The sequence below is a fragment of the Amphiprion ocellaris genome, chromosome 12 (genome assembly GCF_022539595.1).
Source record: "Amphiprion ocellaris isolate individual 3 ecotype Okinawa chromosome 12, ASM2253959v1, whole genome shotgun sequence".
Taxonomy (NCBI): Eukaryota; Metazoa; Chordata; class Actinopteri; family Pomacentridae; genus Amphiprion; species Amphiprion ocellaris.
The window spans coordinates 19,831,623-19,853,426 of record NC_072777.1 but is presented as its reverse complement, the minus strand read 5'-3'; the positions used below and the strand labels follow the sequence as shown (position 1 = coordinate 19,853,426).

Genomic DNA, 21,804 nt, shown 5'->3' with positions numbered 1-21,804 from the left:
CCAGAAATATCAAAAAGTAGTGTAACGTACACAGGAAAAAACGTAGGCAAACAGGAAGTGACCGCAGAGGGCGGGACGTTTTTTAAAATTGTTGCGGCTCCGTTTGTTTGACTGTTGGCAAATCTCATTTTCAACGTGCCCATAAAGGTAGGCATTGATATAATTTTATTGAATAAAGTCACACATAGTTGTATGTGTCGGTTATGTTAAACGCTTAACTCTCACCAAAACGAAGCTAGCTCCACTATGCTGCAACGAGTGTTGTTTTGAGGACAGCTAACCTAAATCCATTCAAAATCAGTTAATTTTTATGCTCCAGGTAATAGTTCACGTATATGGCCTTGTGATTTATAACCTATTAAATCTTTAGAAGAAATAGTGGTAGTAAAGCTCTTAGTGGAGATCGTAGCTCCACCAAAAGAAACCTGAGCTCCCTAAGAAAAAAATGAATGTACAAAAATACATGAAATTACACGACAGTCATTGGTAATTTTATTTATCTGTCAGTGTGTCTATCATTATGTTATGTCAATAAAATGTGTAATTTCACTGATCTGGAAATGTGTAGGGTGTTTTTTTTTTCTCAAAATGTCTGCCTTCATGTTTTGATTTGTGTGTGTGCACTATCCATCTGTCCATCAGCAAGCAGTATGACTGAATGTTTTGATGAAAATGTCTAATTGCAAATTAATTTGACAAACATTAATTTGCAATTAGACATTTTTATTGTTATTCACATTACTGGCACACAGGAGCAAGGAAACCTGAAAATGTTTACATTGAGCAAGCTGGAATCCAAGAAGTTCGACTTTATTCTTCTTGAAAACATTTAAACTGATAAGTTATCAAAATAGTTGTCAGTTCTTCAATAGTTGAAAGTAGTTACTTGTTGCAGCTCTATTTGTAATCTGATTTGCGATATAATTCCTTTAAATCCCACATGACTATCACAAGGAGAGCAACATGAATTTGTAAAGCCATTTACCCAATAGTTTAAACCCCGGGTTAGACAAGCAGCATGATGTGTATCCTAAATTGCTGCCTTGATGATTAGTTTAAAACTTCAATCTTAATTTAAAAATCAATTCATCTTTCAGCCCAAGCAAACAGGGCAAAATGCTTGCCTTTGTGAAGCAAGTTTACTCTTTACAAAAATAAGATTTAGGAGTAACATCATAAATAAATGTAGCTCTGAGCATTTATTTCAGAAAATAGTAATTAAACAACTTGATAGTGAAATTAGAAACACTTAAAGGTAATATTTGGCCTTTTATGTGGTAATAGCTTCATCAACTTCCTCTGTGTCTTGCTTTCATATCTATATACTGTGTTTGGACACATTTGTTTCTCCATCTAGGGACCTTTATCACTGCTGGCATCGTATCCATTGTGGAAACAGCCATGTCACAAATTCCAAGAGGTGACTTGAATCAATTGTTCTTTCACTTTGCTGGTGGTTTAAATTCATGTACATGATTTAAACAAAGGTGTTAAATGAATAACAATCATCTTTCTTCCAGCCCTCCATTTACCTGCAGAAGCAAAGAAAACAGGTCATAGACATGAATCCAAAGACAAAGCAACTGTATCCACAGCAGCAAATACTGTCCAGAAATCAGATGGTATCCTTAAACCTCAAAAAGAAAATGTAGCAAGGTAAGAATAGCAGAGTAAAAAAAATCATACATGTTTCCAACATCCCTAGTGAGGTAAGAAGGCAAAAGGAGGCACAAAACATAGAGTGAAATGAACTCTCAGATAATCTCTTCTCGTCCATTAGGTAACATTTGGTGTAAAGCAAACAAACATGCCTGCAAACTTAACTGTGTCCCCTGATAGCTGCTGGGCTCTGCTTCTTTGCAACTAAATTCTGTCCTTTTCTTTACCTTTTGTCTTACAGGAAAAATGTTGCTGCTAAAGTTTACAAAGGGTAAGTCATTTATACACATGCTGAACATGCAGTAAGTTTCAGCCCCTTTTTCCCCACAACTTTACTGCACTTATTAACAGGGTATCCACCAGGTACGGCCAACAGGCAGAGCTCAAGGAGCAAAATCAACATTTGATGGTTGCAAATGAGGAGCTGCAGAAAAATCTGTCAGAGACACAGGTACAGAGAACATTTACTAAGACAGAATGTAACTAATTTATACTGAAATTCTGTTTTTAAAAGCAACTGTCTCTTCATAGAATGCATGTCATATCTGTTGTACAGCATTTATTTATATTTTAACCATATTATATAAAATCTAAAGTTATTTTTTTATGTCACAGCAAAGAGTAGCTGAGCTGGAGCTGCAGTTCAGTGACCTCGAAAAGGAGAATGCAGAGGCTCAAAAACACCTGAAAGACTGTCATGTTCTCCTAGTTTCTGCCAAAATAGACCCAGGTGAATTTATTTATGTCCCCGCCCCACTTTGTTCTTTCATTTTGTCAGCCACATTACTTGTTAGAAATTAACTTGTTTGATTTTTAGTTTTAGGAGAAAGAGTCGGAGATGCGGCACAAAAGAACGAGGATCAAAGGAAGGAAGTTATGGTGCTTTTATTTTATTTAGATTTATGGTATATGTACAGTCATGCTGAATTTCTTGTAACAAACTTCAAATCAAACTCACAGAAATAACTTTAAAATTGAATATAAGTAGAATTAAAAACATGCTCTTACTAAATGGTTCCATGCTATGTAACCACACAAATGAAGACAAAATATTGTAAATACACAGTATACTTGTATCTAAACACACACACACACACACACACAAACTTAGACATCCAGTTAAACATCTTTACTGCCTTTATTTCAGAGTATTTCCTCTGACCTGCTGAGTGAATTGAAGGCCTTTGGTGATATTGCATCACAGCAGCTTGTTCAGCTCGAGGTGAGCCATGTTCTGTTCCCAGTTTTTCCTGTCCTGTTACTTTAATTGACCAATGCAATATTAATATTTGCCGTAGCTGATATTTGGGTTCGCTGTGAATTCATTTTATATATGTTTTTTTACAACCTTTCAGGAGATCCAGACAACAATGACAGGCCTCACGAAAGCTCGAGAACATATGATGCAGGAAAGGGAAGATTTCTCTCTGCAGGCGGCTGAAATGGAAAAAGCTCTCAAAGAAGCAGAAGCCCTCCTAGTGTAAAAGTGTTTATTCCTCAATTTAATTTTTCAATAAAGCTTTCTATATGTTGGCATGTATGATATTGCTGCGGTAACTGAAACTAAATAGAGAATTCTTATTTCCTCATGTTGCTCATTCCTTCATATTTCAAACAGTGAAAACATGGTTTTGCCCTTCCCAGGTATTTATGAGTAGAATATGAAACAGTATTTTATATATCATCTCATTTTGCATCGCTTATGTGTCATTTGAGAAGAACCTTTTTATTTTTACAATATATACCCAAAGCAGACATTTTATATAAAAGCTGAAGATTCATTATATAAAATTGCTCAAAACTAATTTTGGTTTTAAGATAAACAAGCGTTTTTCCTACATATTAATAATAATAATAATATGATAAGAAAGATTCCTCTCATTGTTGCACTGGATAACAAAGTTGTACATCTTGTTGACTTGCAATTGCATTTCTTGCACTTAGAGCTGGACATGAACTCTTAATCGCTCCTCATTCCCTGTTCATCTTTTGGCCTGGCATATTACCGTAAGGGTTCTCTTCACTGTCAAAGCTGTTCTTTAGGACGATGGTGCTGCCAGTACTGTTGAGGTTACTCACACCAGCATTTATCTCTCTCAGGTGGCTGGTGTTGTAGTAGTAAATGAAGAGGAAGAGGCCTGGCAGGCAGAAGGAGAAGGTCATCAGAACAGAACAGAGATCGTTGGAATTCTTTGTCATTGTTGATCATTTAGTGCACGGTGTGTTTTTTTCAGTTATCTATCCTTTTGTTTCACTTATATATGTAGTTTCAGGGTGCCCCGGTAGCTAAACAGCTTGGGCGGGCAATCCATAAACAGGTGCTATAGTCCCTGACACATGGGTCATGGGTTTGAGTCTGACCCACAGCCATTTGCTGTATGTCCTTCCCCCACTCTTCTCCTGATGCTTCCTACCTCCCTCTCCACTGTGCAGTACAGTAAAGGCTAAAAAGGCCGTCAAAATAGCTTGCTATATATATATATATATATATATATATATATATATATATATATATATATATATATATATATATATAGTTATAGTTATAGTTTCTGTTTGCCCATCAACTTTAAATGCACCTTATGGGCCTCTAATACAAGGTCATTATTCAGTGCAAAACCTTATTTTGCACAAGTTTTAGCCCCAGGTATATTACTGTACCTTACATGATGTTAACAGAGATTTTTGTCTTATAAGTGAAATCTGAGTGTTATCACTGGTATGAGTGGGGACGGAAAGAATGGTTGCATATTTTGAATTAGTGTAAAAAAAAAAAAAAGCTTTTTTATGATTTGGGTGAAATGACTCATTTAAAATAAGTACAAATGCAAATATTGTAGTTGGTTAAACTGAAATCTCTGGCATCATACTTGCTTTGGTAAAACCATCAAATGTGGGGAAAAAAGATTGATTACACCTGCATTAATGTGTGATTTCAATACTTGGGGCATTGGAATTAGCTGTAACAAAACATGTTAAAAGGTTCCATAGTAAATGCATTTGTCAACAGCTGCACATACAGCAGACACAGAGCGACATTTATTTATGTTCATGTTGTGTCACTGCTGTGAATTCCAACAGAAAAGGCACCCCCTTTTGCTTTGGTCTCCAGCAACCCCTCTCAGACTGGATTTTTTAGACCTACATGCTCTACTGTCTATTTGGCTTTGTCCTTCTGAGCAGATGTGTACAACTGATTTGTCAAAGTTCTGTTTTGCTGAAAGCATCTTGAAATTATGCTAATGAGAAAGGTGGAGTTAAACCACAACAAGAGCATTAACAGAACTGAGGCCTGGAAAATGAAACAGGTTAAAAATGCCCGGATATTTTTTTCATTGTCTCTCTTTAATATACCTAACAACGGCACTCAGGATAGGTGGCTTATTAACTAATTCAACACAGGGTTTGTGGATCTAGCTATGAACATGATCACATAAAACAATCAGTGTTGGCACCAGATGACCAAACATGGACAGGTGAAGAGCTGCATGTTTCTCTTAAAAAGCAAATGAAAAAGCTATAATCTTTAACCGATATGAGGAATTTAAACACATAATATAGACTAAAAGCAACCCAGCTGCTGTAGCCAAAGCTAGAAAGGAAAGCATGGGGAAAAATCTGTCATATCTATGCTTAGGGTAAGAAAAGGTGTAAATGGTCTCCAAAAGGTCTTGCCTTCCAAAAAAATTCTCTCACTGTATGGGTCCTGAGCTCCACTGGAAGAGAACTGATTTATCAGAAGGTGATGTACATGTGGACTTAATATTTCAAACACCAGAGCAGGTTAGGTTTGCAGCATAGGTTACCATGGCGATGTACCCCAGTAAGAAGTGACCTACTGTTGCAAACCTGAAAATGCAGAGCTAAACCTGAAGTTACCTTGATAACCTGAAGTCCTGCTCCATAGTACAGACCTCTGGAGAAAACTGCAGATTCAACTGGTAATTAACAAACTTTGTCACAATAAGAGACCCTTTTTATATTAACGCAGTCTTTTCATTTGTTGCTGACAATATTAATCAAAGTGAATTGATCTGCTGGGAAAAGAAGTAAAATCCCACAAAACAGGATTAAAACATGCTTGAGATATAAACTGGAAGATTATTAGAATGCTGAGTTATAGGACTATCACGGTTGCAGATACCTTGGGAAGAGTTGAGGACTGTGAAAATGTAGAAGGCAGGGATCTGGAGGACACCATGGGCGAAGAAGGCAAAACCCCACGTGATACCCAGAATACAACACAGACCCAGGATGGTTACGATGCTTCTGCCATTTTGGCTCAATGGTACATTAGGTCCTTTGACTCTCTTAAGTTGAAAGAGCCAAGTTACTATGATGAGGAATGTAGAAAAGGTGAAGAGGAAAACCAACGCATAGTAGCCAATGTTGACGATGTAGTGGACGTCGCTGTCTGTTATCCAGCACCTTGGAACAAAGAGACTAGTCAGCTTTTTTGAACTTCTGCTGGATATCTGAGCTACAGCATGAAAAATGATTTCTCAGCCTACATGGTCACGATGTCTCCAGTGTTATCAGTGTGGATGACCTGTTGACTGTATTTCCCAGTGCTGAACAGGACGATCACGGCTATACTTGGTACCACTGCAAAAGCAAACAAATGACCCATTAATCACAAAACTACAACAAACAGCTACATGAAAAGTTGGAAGCTATTGAGTAGTTCACAGACTTTCTGTTTTTAAAAAGTAAAATAGAGGCGTGAACTCACCCCAGGTGATAATGGAGACTTTCAGCAAGTAGTTGTGGATTAGAATATTGCCCCCTGTGTACAGCTGCAGGCAGAGGTGGAAGGCCTGTGCAGCAAACCAGGTGAAAGTGGCCAACATAAAGTAGTGCATGAGAGCTCCCATGATCTTACAGCCCACAGAGTTCTTTAGTTGTGCCACATAGTTGTTGGTCATGAAAGTTAGGTTCAGCAGCAACATGGCTGACATCAGTTGGATGAGAATGATTGTGGCTTTACTGGCCATGGTCCTCCTGAGGAGAGATTCATTAAAGGGAGAGGATACACAGAATTGATTAGTTTGTTTTGTGTGCCTGGGATTTTTTGATTGCTAATAGGCAAATATCAATTTATTATTGCAACATCACAAATGTTTTGAAATCATGATATTTAAGCAAATAAGCAACCGGTTGATTTTGACAGTCATTCAATTTTAGACAGAGCAACAGATAGACGACAAAGGAAACTGATTAAAATTACATTGTGAATATTGTGAGATTTGGTGAAGCCTCAAGCAAAGTACTGTGATGGAAGGGATTGGTCCTATCAATTTAACTCTCCACTCTGCAGACCATGGATACTTTATTACTGACATTTGTACAACAGCGTTTTACTGTAGTTGTTGTTGTTTTACACAATCTAGTCAGAAAGGTTTGTTTTTAGTGGATTTTTAAATGAAACATAGAAAAAAGTAATTTTGATGAAATATCACAATTGAAGCTTACATTTGGTGAATTTAGGAGTGTGAGAGGTACAATAGATGACCTGAGTCAGAGTCTTGTTTCCTGTGGCCTGCTGACAGTATTCCATTCCACAAGGAACAGATGTTATTTTATTTGCATGAGATTTTTGCAGTATGCATAATTAAGTTTTTTTTTTCCAAAAATGAGGCAACTATTTAAAAGTCTCATTTTCCTGAAACCTATACTTTGCTTTGAATGGATCTAGTCACAGTTTTCTGCTTTCCTGGAAAACAGTTCAATCTGCCCAACACAGAACAGCACAGTTATTGAGGTATCAGTGTTTCCTGGTTTAGTTTAACGTTAGTTTTAGTGGGATGTTTTACACTATTGCATTCTTATGGCATTTGGTTTTTTGTTGTTATTTTGTTTTTCATTTATATAGAATTTGGCAAAATTCAAGCACTTTTGTGTCACTGATTCGGAATATAAATCTTACAAAATATAAATTACTGCAGTAACAGTGAATTGATTTACAACAGTTTTTAGTTAACTCACCCTGTATAAACTAACTATAGAAACCAAGACTTATGTCTCATTCTTTTATGTACAGTAAAGATCTCAGTGTGTATTGCTGCAGTAAATTGCACACTTGAAACAAAGAGGCTTTAAAACGTTAAGATCTTTTTAAAAAATTTCAATACATTGTTAAACTATATTTCATGAATTTAGATTAACACTGTGATGTATTTGGGTACTCCGCTGAGTCTGAACTGTCTTTTGGCAGATACAGAGTTTGCAACTAGTCTTTCCACTCTTAATTTAGCAATTTTCATCTCTTGTATAAAGTGCCGTATCTTGATGACATTGCAGACAACAGAAAGCTAGAAAAACTTTGATTTCTCTTTTTTTTGTTGCCATCCCTAAGTCTGAATTTGTTAAGTTCTGAAAAATATATGTTTTGTCTAGGGGTTATATTTTTTTCAGCTCGAAAATCAACAAAATATGTACAACAGTAATCTGAAAATCACTTGAGCACCTCTCTGCGCTATCAGAAATTACTGTTTTGATTAAATCTGAGAACTTGGGAAAGGGTTCAAATTGTAAATGTGTTTTATTTTTTTTTAATGTCAGATGATTAAAAGAGTTCTTGGAATATCTTTAGAACAGTCTTTTCAAATGGCTTTCACCACCATCTGTCATCATCTTTTAGAGAAGCTCAAGTTTTATTTGTGTCAGTTTTGACAAGCTAAAGCAAAAAGTTGCATTGGCTCTGTTTGATTAAAATATCCCACATACATAAAGATTCATTATTTGTACCTAAAAAGGAAGTGCATGAAGAGGGCTACGCTGAGGAACAGCGTGGACAAGCCACAGCCGACTTGGGTGATGATGGTGAGCTGCTTCAAGTCAGAACTAGAGATGGTTTCATTAAGGGGTGCCTGCAAAAAGCAAAACATTAATGCTTTTTGGCATTTTGTCATGTGATTTGGCACAGATTTATCCAGACTGGTTTATGATCAAATTCATTACAAATTGGTGAAAGCAGACAATGTGGGGGAAAGATCCAGACAATGACTTTAAACTTGGAATGCAAATGCTAGTGGGGATGCTTAGTACAAGTCCAAGTATTACAAAAGAGGAAAACACACCAGTAAGACAGCAAAGAATGTCAAATGTGTACACTGGCATGTAACGTTGTCGCCACTTATTATTGTGTCACAATCATTACTAGTCCATTTTGGTCGGCTTCCTACAAGACAAGAATGAAGAATATTAGCAGGGCAAAGGAACAGCAAGAAAACTTAAGTATCAGTCATTCCAGTTTGCTCAAGTATCACCCAGAATTTATCAGGTCATAGCTTTGTACTCCCCATGAGCGTAGTTCATTTGATATTGTTAGCAACATTACTCAAAAATGGACCAACAGATTTGGATGAAATTTTCAAAGAATGTCAGAAAAGACACAAGGACCAAGTGATTAGATTTTGGCAGTGATGTGGCTTATAGTCATGGATCTGTAAAATATTTCTGTATCATTGTGAGATAGCGGCGCGGCGGTACTGTAACTATGACTACAAATGTACACTTGCGATCCTACTACAAATTGACCACTGCGGACCGCATTTTGTTTAAAGATTTCATCTGTCAGAAATCATACAATAACTGAGCATCCTTGGCGAAGTACTTCACTCTCTGAGCGGTTTTCTTGCTGACAATAATTTTATCTTTTTTAATGACACTCTCCAGGGAAATAGTGAGTTACACCTTAGTCCACCAGGAAAATGGATATATTCAATTGGTCAGTGCAACACTTCTCCCTAATCATGTGCGTGCTGTTAGCCGACCTTGTAAGCATCTCCTGCAGCATATGCTGGTTTAAATGCAACTTTAAAAGGCTTATTGTCTTTGGAGCAATTTCAATATCAATATGTCAACATGCAACTGGGGAAAAATACCTTCACCATTCCATGATTGACAAGATGGAATCCCTTTCTGTGAACAAACAACAGAACTGCATTAATTATGAGCTCTTGAATGAAGAAGTCCAAATAATGTGCTAATTTTGCATCACTTACATATTCGATGTTCCTTAAATAGATTTTTACTGTGTCTGTAAGATTAGCGATAGCGACTCCCACCTCAACTGATACAACCTCATCACCTAAAACAGTGCTGTTGAACTCATCCTAAAAAATCAGAACAGCTACAAAATATTAACACAATTGCGCAGATATCCTTTAGAATAAAATCAATATTTGAATGGGGATTCCTTACCAAAGAGAAATTGAACAATCGGAAAACAGTTACATGTGCTGTAGTGACATTTAAGCTGATAGCTTGTTCAAAGGCTTCTTTTGGGACTGTAACAGATCTTGAAAATGTAGGCAGTATTTCTTTGTCTTCTATAATCTGCAGGGAAGAATGCAACAAAATTTGTAGTCAAAATTGCATTAATTAATGTTCACATAAACAAATAATTTAAAAATCCAACAGCCAGTGACACTTAAGTGAGCTGGCAGATGAGCCCCTGCCATAAACATATTGTAGCCACTACATAATACAGGTGATTATACATTAATAAACAAATCATCATGAGTAAAATATTCTGTTTCCACTGGTCCTTGAACTTCCTGCACCCAGCTGTCGTTACCCAAGAAAAAGTTTCAGGGTGGAACAACCCCTAAAGTGTCAAAATGTCAGTTTTACATTAAACTACTAAGCAAACAAAATACAACTTGTTAATTGTGAAATTTTAAGGTGCCAGTAGAATTATTTTTAGCCTAGAGTTAGGGTTGCTGGTTCCCTTTTATAGCAATCTTTATGCTAAGCTAAGCTAACCACATGGACGCTGTATTAGCACGTGGCTGAAGAAATCGCTATGTTCACAAACATACTAACATTCAATGTTCTGTTTTGAGAGTGTCATAGACATTTTATACAGTTCATGTATAAAGGTCCAATAAAAGTAATGCACCCACGTTTATGGGGTCATGTGGAGACACGCTTGCAAAGGATACTTCGTCTACATCCTCAGGCTCACGTTTTTTCTCTATGATTCCCTTGATGTGTTCTCCCACAGATATTACAGCAGAAAGTTCAGTCATATTGGTAACAATATTGCCCACTCCATTGATTAGTTCACTGTTGACAGATAAAAGAGTATTCATACCTTACAGATGTAATGCGTCATAGTGAAACTCTGACATCACTACTTTAAAAAAAGGTTTTAATAGATTTTTCAGTGTTGAAATCTAAACCTATAACAAAAAAAATGTGACTGACCCTTTGGAAATTATTTCTATTCATGTGTAAATGTATGTAAAAATATAGTCCGATAATCCAAATTCTAATTAAGAACAATTCGTTCCAACATATAACACACAAGACATTTGAACGTCCTGGTCATTGTTAAATATATTATTGAAACATTTATAGTGTAGACTGGAGGAGGTATGTGCACTTCAAGGCTAATAACTTCAATAGAAGCTGCTTTCAAAGAGAGCAGCATCAAAACATCATCCTAAAGGGAGGCTCAAAAATGTTAGAAAAAGTAACTGAAAAGCACAAAATTCTGACTTTTTCTCCACCCGTATGCACTTCGAGGGCCTGTGACTCAGAAAATATTCATAGCATGAAGATAGAATTTTACAGGGCTTCATTATATGTACTCAAGTTACTGTACAAAAAAGCTACTGATTCTGGGGCGGGGGGGCATGTGAAAACTTTTTTGAGCTTTGGTTGTTTTTAGATGGACTGACCCCAGAAATAATATTAATATTAATGAATCTCTTGAGCATGTCTTACACAGTTTGGACTGCATCAAGCTTTCCTCCAACAACTGTAATTGCTTTATCCAGATTTATAGTCTTGTCAGGCTTTTTCACTGGATTGTCACAGTTGAGGCAGCTGGAGCTTGTTTCTGTTAAGTTGATTCTGTATTTGGCCGAGGAAGCTGAAAGAGAAGTATATTGAGCTTCATCTCAAGTGCATGCTAGCATTTTTTACAACAAAATTTACTGGAATATAAATCAAAAAGTAGAATTTTTCCTTTTGGCGATATAATTAATAAAATGCTTATTTAGCATGTTTAAGGTAATGGTGCCTTCTTGTTGTAATTTCAAATTGGCTATTGCTAGCATTGTGGTTTAATTTTCACCTTTGATATCAGCCTTGTTTAGAAGCACATAACCATGTATGACCGACACAGTCCCAGCCTGACTTGCCTAAATGATAAACACAATGCCTGCATGGCAGCATAACTTGGCTAAAAAGTAGAAAGATACTGTATTCCAGAAAACTGTAGTGTCATACCACTTCAATCTGCCAAAAAATTCACGTCTCACCATCTGGTATAGTGGCCAGTATTTGAATTTGCGTTGGGCAATCCAATCCAATTCAATTCCAATTTCAATCATGCGCCAACTGGAAGAGTTACAGTATATGACATTGTTACTGGCCTAAAGGAAAAATTATGGTGTCCTTCAAATAATTTTATGAAAAGCGATACATAAGCAATTTTGTCCATGTTCAATTAAATCTATTTTAAATGTGTAATATTAAGTGAAACATTCCTTGATACACCCAAAACAAGTTAAAATATATATTTCTGACATATACAGTAGATAATAAACATTGCAAAATGTTTGAAGGACTATGACATTTTCATCATATAACTGGTTTGTATCATTCTATCAACCACTGAAGATCATATGTACATATCAATGAGCCTGTCAAATTTCAGGACTCTAGTTACATCATTTCTGAAGTTATGGCACGTCAAACATTGCTCCACAAGTTAGCACAAAGAAACTACTCAAAACAGACATGACCCCACCACTCTTTCAGAATTTTGAGCTCACAAACTAAGGTCACTATGAGCCTTGATTTTATAGATGATCAATTCAGTCAATACTCAACGCTTAAAAACAAAAAATCCATCCAACTGAGGATGGTCAGCTGTGGACATTTGGTGAATTGAGGTGGAATGACCCTGTAGTGTGCTGCAGGAAGGATCAGTAAAGCCAGTAAAAGGCTATAGGCCTCCTGTTCTTTTTGCTTTCTTAGGTAGCCAGAATCAGAGACATGATTACTTTCCTGTCTCTGAGTTTTTTCCATTGTTCTGATACATATTGTGTTCATCAATTTAGATATTTACAGCTTCAATTGTAGTTTGGTTGTTGCGGAAGATTTGAAGATTTCCTGACAGCCTCTTAACCCTTTGATGCACAACATGGGCCAAAAGTGACCAATATTCAATGGAAATGTCTTGATCCATGTTGTGCATCAAAGGGTTAAAAACATAGCATGACTCACATGTTGTTCCTTATATATTGTGCACTTATTAGGTAGCAGCAAGAAAAAAAAGCCAGAAATAATTCAAGTACAGAAGAAGCAACATTTATTATTTTCTTACCTACATGGCCCTTACAGTCGTTTTCCTTATAGGGAGATTGTTTGCATACAGTATTTGTCTGCACACATCTTATCTGACAAGTGCCTAACAGAAAAGAAGTAACACTGTATTAAACAACAACGGACAATACAAATCTAGAACAATAACATTGTGTTCCTAATGACTTATTTTAGGTTCTTAAATTGATAAGTTGAGAGGTGGAGAAAAGTCAGTATTTTTATTATTGTTTTACTTCATTTCACTAGTATTTCTGAAACTTAATTAAAATAGGCTGAAATATCATTCAAAGTTTCCAATTTTATGATAATATTTTTATTATTATGTTGAAGTGTAACAGAGATGAACTTACCTGTAACAGTGTGACTGAAGACACACTCTAAAAAATGTATTAAGAAAAAGCAATATCAGCTTAACTATCTAATAACTTTTGTGGTACTTCTAATATTGAAAAGTGACTCTGAATAATGCAAAACACAGTTCTGCAATATCACCTGTCATGGTAGATATTGTGGAGCTGCAGTTCTTCCCATACAGAACGTACATACGCTGGTCTTTTTTCACATGTTGTTTTGCCATGTAAAGTAGGTAAGAACTTCCATTCTTCTCCACTCGTGGCCACCATTCCCCAAAATCTTCAGTTGATTAAAAACAAAATTGCAGTGACATTTTTATTTAGCTGAAATGCTGTTGACAAACCCCAGTATTCTAACATACAATCATATCTTACAGCATTATATGAAACAGTTACAGAATTATACACCACCGTTCAAAAGTTTGGGCTCATTTAGAAATGTCCTTATTTTTGAAAGAAAAGCATTTTTTCAATGAAGATAACATTAAATGAATCAGAAATCCAGTCTAGACATTGTTTAATTGGTCAAAGGCTATTCTAGGTGGGAATGGCTGATTTTTAATGGAATATCTACAACGGGTACAGAGGTCCAGCAACCATCACTCTTGTGTTCTAATGGTACGTTGTGCTAGCTAATTGTGTTGAAAGGCTAAATGATGATTAGAGAACCCTTGTGCAAATATGTTAGCATATGTGTTGCTGCAAACATAATGAACCAAGAAGAAATTTGCATCACCACACAACACTAATTTCAGATCTTTCCATGACTGACTGGTGTCTTTGTCTCTGTACAATTAAACAACACAAAACACAACTTTAAAATAATATTAAATCATAGCATACCACTTCCAGAACATTTTGTGTGTCATGTTAATGCATTTGAAGCTTTCCTACCATTTTGTTCTCACTATTAGGAGACAACTTTAAATTACAAACAGTGGTGAGATTAACATATTGGCAGCTGTGGCAGCTTCAGCCTCAGCCCTCACCCAATAATATTATAGCCAGGCACAACTGGCCACTTTGTGTCAACGTATGATCCTGAATATATGATGCACTTTAGCTTTAAGTCTTCTTACATTTTGCTCACTAGCAAGTGTAGGATGATGGTAACAGCAAAGGTTAGTAAAACACTTATTTATTCATTTTAGCCATAGACTTTTTTTTATAAGACAATGTTGGTCTTTTGAAATAGGATGTAAATAAGCAAGAGATGGATCTGACTGGAAACCCAAGGACACAATGCACAGTGAAATAGTGCTTTTATAATTTATTTTACTCTAAATGTGACCATCATTTACAAAATGAACATCATATTGAATACTAAAAGGATCGGAACTACTGCCTGAAACCATGAACTCATTAGGATAATTTGTACTCATGTAACAAACTGAGTGAGAAGTAGGGTCGTTTTTTAAAAGACCTTTTTTTACAATTGGACTTCTTTTTGAAACCAACAGTCGCCCTCTGCTGGATGTTACAAAGAGTGCTGATTTAAGGCCCTTCTGCATTGACTTCACTGTTCAGACCTGGAGGCTACGCGCTGTGTTGGTGCAAACCTCTGACTGTATATAAAGATGTTAAACTCTCTGTGACAGTGTTTTTGACACTCCAGCTGTGTCATCTTAAAAGTGCCTGACTCTTTCCCACTCACGGCTAATCCAAAAATTAGCAAACAGGTGAAGTGTGAATGAAACTGAGGAGGGCCATGTAAACGTGTCTGGGGCATGGACTTTCCAATGACGACACCCACCTGCCACTCAAAATAGCCAAGACCTTAATTACAGATAAATTAAAGTCTAATAAAATTTAGATGGATGAGTTCCATAAAAAGTGACCCCCTATAATTTGCCATCAACCTGAAAATTACCAATACAAACCAAAACTGTTTTTTGTACCTGGCTGTAAATATGTTGATTTTAGCTGTAAAGCAGGACATTTTAAAACGGGGGTCTACAGGACTGACTCATTTTTGGAGCCAGCCTTAAGTGGACATTGGAGAAAGTGTAATTTTTGGAAAATTACGTTTGTGCCAACATGAGTAATACATTCATCGCACTGCATTACTGTGAGACTGGGCAGGAACATAACAGGTAAGCTGAACTTACTGTTTCTGGTTTTGTTTTTCTGCAGAAATACTATGCAAGCATCCCCTGCTGAGAGGTAAAGACAGCATGGTAAATATACAGTCCTAAATCTCTTTAAACATATATTACCGTTCAAAAGTTTGGGATCACCCAGGCAATTTCATGTGTTCCATGAAAACTCATATTTTTATTCATGTGCTAACATAATTGCAGGAGGGTTTTCTAATAATCAATTAGCCTTTAACATTATTTAACATTAACAATGTCTAGACTGCATTTCTGATTCATTTAATGTTATCCTCATTGAAAAAAAACTCCTTTTCTTGCAAAAATAAGAACATTTCTAAGTGACCCCAAACATTTGAATGGTTGTGTACTTTTGCACAATATTTTAACAGTAGTTTCCAAAAACCAACATTGCATACGAACAACATCTGATATCTACAAATAATAAAATCAAGGTAAATTTATCATTTACAGAAGTTTTACAGATGCAAATAGAGTTTGCCTTGGTCACCTAGTGTGGACCGACTACATTACAGACTGCTTTAATGGTTCAGGAAGGATTAGTTACACAATTAGTCACAATTATTGCTCCGAAAATGGCCCTGAAAGTGATCCAGTCACTTCAATGACAATTGCTTGCCTGGTGCTCAGCCTAAAAAAATCCTCTAATTAGCATTAGTGTATTAGTGTTTCCCCCGCTGGCAATGATTACTGGTGCCTACTCAGCTTGATTGCAGTTGGAAGTCTGCTGTCCTATTTCCCTGTCTCTGCTGCATGTCGGCATCCCAAGGCTCACGCCCCACAGACTGCCGGCTTCTGTACCGGTCTGCTGCCCCCGTTTGGACTTATTAGTCGTAAGTCTAGCCGTTTTGTGTTTAGTTAGTGCTCAGCCCAGGTATTGGCCAGTTACCTTTATTATTCTCAGTTAATTTTGAATTTTGTTTAGTTTTAGTTTAATTTGTTAAATTCTGAATGGAGCTTGGTTGCCTTAGTTAGTTCTCCCAGTATCTTGTGTTTCTTTGGAATAAATCCTTCTTTGAGAACACCTGTCTGCCTCCTGTGTGCCTGCACTCTGGGTTCAAACCCCCCGGTCCGCTTGACACTACTGACGTTTCTTCTATGGTGATCTGTTCTTTGACTGATTTCTGAAGACTTTATAGATTTCACAGAATACAGTGGTTATAACTAAACTGGACTCTGACAATAATATCATAGCTTATGATAAAATACTACAACTACTGTAATAAAACATGTGTTTCTAACACATTACACTCACAATGATTCAAGTGCTTTGATGCGGTGATGAAGCCATTGAAGTTACCAGGAACAAGTAAACATCTCTTTTGGTCTTTGAAACACTTTTCTCTTATTTCCATTGGATTTTCTATCGGGAATTTATCATTTCTTCTGGAAAGATCTTAAAGAAATCAGAACAAATTAAACAGAAATGTCATATACACTATCAATCAAAAGTTTGGACACACCTTTTCATTTAATGATTTTGCTTTATTTTCATGACTATTTACATTGTAGATTCTCATGTAAGGCATCAAAACTATGAATGAACACATATGGAATTATGTAGTACAGAAAAAGGTGTGAAATAAATCAAAACATGTTTTATATTTTAGATTCTTCAAAATAACCACCCTTTGCTTTGATTACTGCTTTGCACACTCTTGGCATTCTCTCAGTGAGCTTCAAGAGGTTGTCACCTGAAATGGTTTTCACTTCACAGGTGTGCCTTGTCAGGGATAATTTGTGGAATTTCTTGCCTTCTTCATGGGGTTGGGACCATCAGTTGTGTTGTGCAGTTGTCAGGTTGGTACACAGTTGACAGCCCTATTCGACAACTGTTAGATTCCATATTATGTCGAGAACCAATCAGCTAAGTAAAGAGAAACGACAGTCCATCATTATTTTAACAACTGAAGGTCAGTCAGTCTGGAAAATTGTAAAAAATTTGAATGTATCCCTAAGTGCAGTTGCAAAAACCATCAAGCACTATGACGAAACTGGCTCACATGAGGACCGCCCCATGAAAGGAAGACCAAGAGTCATCTCTGCTGCTGAGGATAAGTTCATCTGAGTCACCAGACTCAGAAATTACATGTTAACAGCACCTCAGATTAGAGCCCAGATAAATGCCACTAGAACACAAAGTTCTAGTAGCAGACACATCTCTATATCTACTGTTGAGAGGAGACTGCGCCAATCCATATGTGTTCATTCATAGTTTTGATGCCTTCAGTGAGAATCTACAATATAAATAGTCATGAAAATAAAGAAAAAACATTAAATGAGAAGGTGTGTCCAAACTTTTGACTGGTAGTGTAGTTTCACAGTATATTTGACATTATAAAAACCATAGAAGATCTTAATGCTTTCCCACTCTTGTTTTATCTCTTCAGAAAAAAATAAGTCTATTATAGAAGAATACACTGAACCCAGGCACCTGTTCTTATTGAGTCTTAGTACTTGAAGATTGAGTCTACTTACAAACAGGACAAATCCACAGAAGACCCACCAACAAAACGCAGCTCAAGTTCTGCTGTTTCATATTGTTTCCGTGGCATTAAGTCTTGGTCAGGATGTGTGGTCTATTGATAGATATAGTAAATAAATTATATGTTTGTTCCAAAGTACTTTATCTGCAAAACATCTGCCAAAAATGCCCTAGTATTTCAAATCTTTCCTTTCTCTGGCTGAAGTCAAAGTAGGAGTCAACAAGAGCAACAGAAGCTTGTGGCTAGAGGTTTATATAGCTACCTGTTGCAGATATTTTGTCTTACAAATTCACATCTCCTGAATATGTATGACACTAAATGTGGTACTCTTCCATTCAAAATAGAAATCCTGTTATGTTTGAAAGCATCCTTTGTGCGCTGATAGTGATATTCAAGAAATGAACAGTTGGTTATTGTAATGTACTGCTGCTTGTTTACACAGTATTATTTGCCATGTAAAGTAAACTGTTACGTGTTTTCCAGGATCATCTCTCAGACAAGAATTCTAACCTTGTGACAGTTCAATTACAATTCAATCGGATCTTAAAACTCATAATTTTTATGTGCCTTTGAAAATGAAATAACCAAAAATCTGCTCTTAAAAAAATGTCACTCTTTGAGAGCATCATAGCCTCTGGTAGTTTCCCAAGTCTGAATTCCCAAGTAATTTCGGGGTCATTCTCTCTAATATTCATCACATTTTTAGAACGATTTCTGCTTGACTAACTCCAATTTGAAATTTTTATTTTCTATGAAATATGGATTTGTATAAAATTATTTGTAAAATTTTAACTTCAATATCAAATGCTTTTTAATGCAAGTTGAATCCACTTTCAGCATATTGCTTTGCACAATGAAATTTGAGGCTGAATGATAACATCTCAGGAACTATTAAAGGTAAAAGCCTGAAGTTTTCACCGTTATTTGCCTTTACATCACTCATTCAGAATCTGCAACACTGGACAAATAGATCAAAGGTCTCTGATTATGGATGAGATGAATTGTTTTTTTTAAATTGTAGCCATCATGAAAAGTCCCTTCAATGCAGGAATAGATTTGTGATAATTGTGATCTGAACCACATGTAGCTCCACGTCACAATAATACGAAACAAAACCTATGACATAATTTTTAAGATGAAACAATTGGTCGCCAATTTGAAAAGAAGCTTCAAATTATTTATTTTCATTTTTCTACCACAAAAACACAAATATTGGTACATGGCCTGATCCAAGTAGAACAGAATTATGGAGCAAAATGGTTCTCCAAATATCCATCCATCCGTTGTCTGTGCTTAATCCTCCATAGGGTCGTGGCAGGGCTGGAGTCTATCCCAGCTGGCTTCACACTTATGGACAATTTAGAATCACCCATTAACCTCAGCATGTTTTTGGACTGTGGAAAGAAGCCGAAGTACCTGGAGAAAACCCACACATGTGCAGGGAGAACATGCAAACTCCATGCCGGGGATCTTTTAGCTGCAGTGCAAAAGTGCTAACCATCTTGCAGCCAGTTCTCCAAATATGACTAAGGAAATAAGTGTTGAATAGAGGCATACAACACTATTTGATGATAAAACAGAAAAACAAAACAAAACAAAACTTTCAAGTAAGTCAGACATGGTCAAGCTGAAGGTCCCTAGTGATCTGAGATGGAATGACACTTCAGAGTTTTTAAGCTTGTTTTGAATCACTAATTTGAATGTATTCACGTGCAAATGAATTTTAAGACAGTTATTAAGTAACGGTAGACAGAAAGCTGAAAGAGCATGTTTTGTACATATTGTGATATTGCCTGAAGTTTTTTCCAAATATCTAACAAGGTTTACTGAAAGAAAAAAAGAAACCCAAAAGACAATTTGTATTTGTATTTGCATTACAGTTCATTCAACTTTGAACTCCTTTTCTCAGCTTTTCTGGAGTCACTGTTCTCCTTTTGCAGGACAGATGTTGAATTCAAGGACTGGAAGATAGTTATCATGAAATTTTGATCAGATACTACATGAATGCAGGTGTGTTCCGATCTTTCTAACAGAGCTTAAGCTGGGGAATTTCTACTTCTGTTTTCTTATGAAACAGAGCCAGTAAGTTCAGCTCCTATCAGCTGGTAAGATCTCACTATTGAAATATATTTTGCATTTACTGCAAGAGATGCAAATATGTTTCCAGTAGAAATTGCAGCATCACTGTGGGATCTGTTTTTTTTTTTGCATACCTCAGATAATTTACATGCATTACATTTCAGTCTCAGATACATAACTGAAATTTTCACTTTTATTTTTTTTTTTTAATTATTTTTTGTAGTAGTGTTTGCTTATACAGTTTGTGCTTTTACTGGTTGCATGTTAGTTTGCATTCTACTTGCTTACATATTGTGTTAATCTGCCTGTGCTCTTATAACTCTCAGCTCAGGTCAGCTGTACCAGTGCAGGACAAAACGGTGCTTTTGGTTCTATCACTATTTAAGTTAACATGCAGTGTTTGGTGGGGTCGTGCTCCAAAGCTCTGTGTCCGTCCCAAAGGTCCTTGGGGCCACTGATTCTCTGCCCTAAACATTTAGAGCTCAACCCCACGTTTCTGGTCCTCAGCACTAATGTAACAGAGAGGAACTTAATGTGGAGCATCAAAGGGAGGGAGGGATTATGTCACTGCACGTTCACATACATATCCAACACAATAATGTCTTACAGACTGGAAAGTTATTCAGTTCAGTGAGCCAAGCAGTTTTCAGAGCTTTGGATATCTTTTAGCCTACACTTCTTTCAACATATACACTACCGTTCAAAAGTTTGGGGTCACTTAGAAATGTCCTTATTTTTGAAAGAAAAGCAGTTTTTCTCAATGACGATAGCATTAAATGAATCAGAAATACAGTCTAGACATTGCTGGAAACAGCTGATTTTTAATGGAATATCTACATAGGGGTACAGAGGAACATTTCCAGCAACCATCACTTCTGTGTTTGAACGGTACATTATGTTAGCTAATCATGTTGAAAGGCTAATTGTGGTTAGAAAACCCTTGTGCAATTATGTTAGCACATGACTAAAAGTGTGAGTTTTCATGGAAAACATGAAATTCTATGGATGACCCCAAACTTTTGAGTGGTAGTGTATTATTTCATGTTGATGCATCTGAACACATCATCAGTGATTTTTTTTTTGAAGGTCATCATGCAGTTTCTGTTTTGCAACATCCCACACCATCCCCCAGGCGACCAAGCCACACAGCATGTGTCAAGGAAGCAACCACCCACGGATGTCTAGGTCACTACACAGTATATGAAAATATCTGTCAAAATAAAGTTATTAATGTGACTCAGACAGATCCAAATGTGTTTGATTACTGTTTCGGTCTTACTGTGGTGTTCTTCAGGTTTACGGTGTCCTGAGCTGAACAGGAACACTTTGGACATAAGAGTCTTACTTACACTACCATTCAGAAGTTTGAGGTCACCAGGGCAATTTCATATTTTCCATGAAAACTCACACTTTTATTCATGTGCTAAAATATTCATACAAGGGTATTCTAATCATCATTTAGCCTTTCAACACGATCAGCTAACACATAGAACACAAGAGTGATGGTTGCTGGAAATGGGCCACTAAATGGGCATAGTCATTTACAAGATTAACCATATCTCGACTGTGTTTCTGATTCATTTAATGTTGCTGTCATTGAAAAAAAAAAAGCTTTTTAAGTCAAAATAAGAACATCTCTAAGTGACCCCAGACTTTTGAATGGCAGTGTATATTTACCCAGCGCAATATTTTTATGAGCTTCATCAACATTGTTTAAAAGCAGAACTTTTGCAACTGTCCCAAATTTTTAATCAACTCAGGATTGCACAT

The 21,804-nt window shown here is 36.4% G+C and overlaps 2 protein-coding genes across 3 annotated transcripts; one reads left to right on the top strand and one right to left on the bottom strand.

Annotated features, from left to right (window-relative positions):
- The first annotated feature begins 9 nt into the window (after positions 1-9).
- On the top strand, positions 10-3,199 carry knstrn (kinetochore localized astrin (SPAG5) binding protein). Of its 2 annotated transcripts, none has more exons than XM_035943635.2 (9): positions 10-147; positions 1,358-1,420; positions 1,521-1,656; positions 1,901-1,930; positions 2,023-2,110; positions 2,275-2,389; positions 2,477-2,538; positions 2,807-2,881; positions 3,015-3,199. In XM_035943635.2, the coding sequence occupies exons 2-9, from the start codon at positions 1,402-1,404 to the stop codon at positions 3,141-3,143; spliced, it is 654 nt and encodes a 217-aa protein (XP_035799528.2). In that variant the 5' UTR covers positions 10-147; positions 1,358-1,401; the 3' UTR covers positions 3,144-3,199. The 2 variants fall into 2 exon arrangements, with proteins under 2 accessions (XP_035799528.2, XP_023155490.2); XM_023299722.3 differs by having other exon boundaries at positions 22-147; positions 2,011-2,110.
- A 146-nt stretch (positions 3,200-3,345) lies between these two features.
- LOC111589030 (adhesion G-protein coupled receptor G2-like) lies at positions 3,346-18,188 on the bottom strand. The gene is made up of 17 exons (XM_055016138.1): positions 17,948-18,188; positions 16,725-16,865; positions 15,464-15,511; positions 13,495-13,635; positions 13,353-13,379; positions 13,004-13,087; positions 11,395-11,542; positions 10,569-10,731; positions 9,865-9,999; positions 9,666-9,776; positions 9,546-9,582; positions 8,739-8,839; positions 8,407-8,528; positions 6,392-6,660; positions 6,171-6,264; positions 5,804-6,087; positions 3,346-3,797 (listed from the first exon to the last, which is right to left on the bottom strand). Exons 1-17 carry the CDS (start codon positions 18,006-18,008, stop codon positions 3,631-3,633), a joined length of 2,133 nt encoding a protein of 710 aa, XP_054872113.1. The 5' UTR covers positions 18,009-18,188; the 3' UTR covers positions 3,346-3,630.
- Positions 18,189-21,804: the final 3,616 nt, after the last annotated feature.

What these genes read in the sequence shown, in the direction of transcription:
- knstrn (XM_023299722.3), top strand. An exon ending in CAAAAAGAAAATGTAGCAAG is followed by an intron (nt 1,657 to 1,900) that starts GTAAGAATAGCA and finishes TTTGTCTTACAG; the next exon opens with GAAAAATGTTGCTGCTAAAG. An exon ending in TTCTGCCAAAATAGACCCAG is followed by an intron (nt 2,390 to 2,476) that starts GTGAATTTATTT and finishes TTTGATTTTTAG; the next exon opens with TTTTAGGAGAAAGAGTCGGA.
- LOC111589030 (XM_055016138.1), bottom strand. Translation starts at nt 18,008, where the DNA reads ATGAAACAGCAGAACTTGAGCTGCGTTTTGTTGGTGGGTCTTCTGTGG. An exon ending in TCTGTGGATTTGTCCTGTTT is followed by an intron (nt 16,866 to 17,947) that starts GTAAGTAGACTC and finishes GATTTCTTTAAG; the next exon opens with ATCTTTCCAGAAGAAATGAT. An exon ending in CATTCTTTGCTGTCTTACTG is followed by an intron (nt 8,529 to 8,738) that starts GTGTGTTTTCCT and finishes TGCTTTTTGCAG; the next exon opens with GCACCCCTTAATGAAACCAT.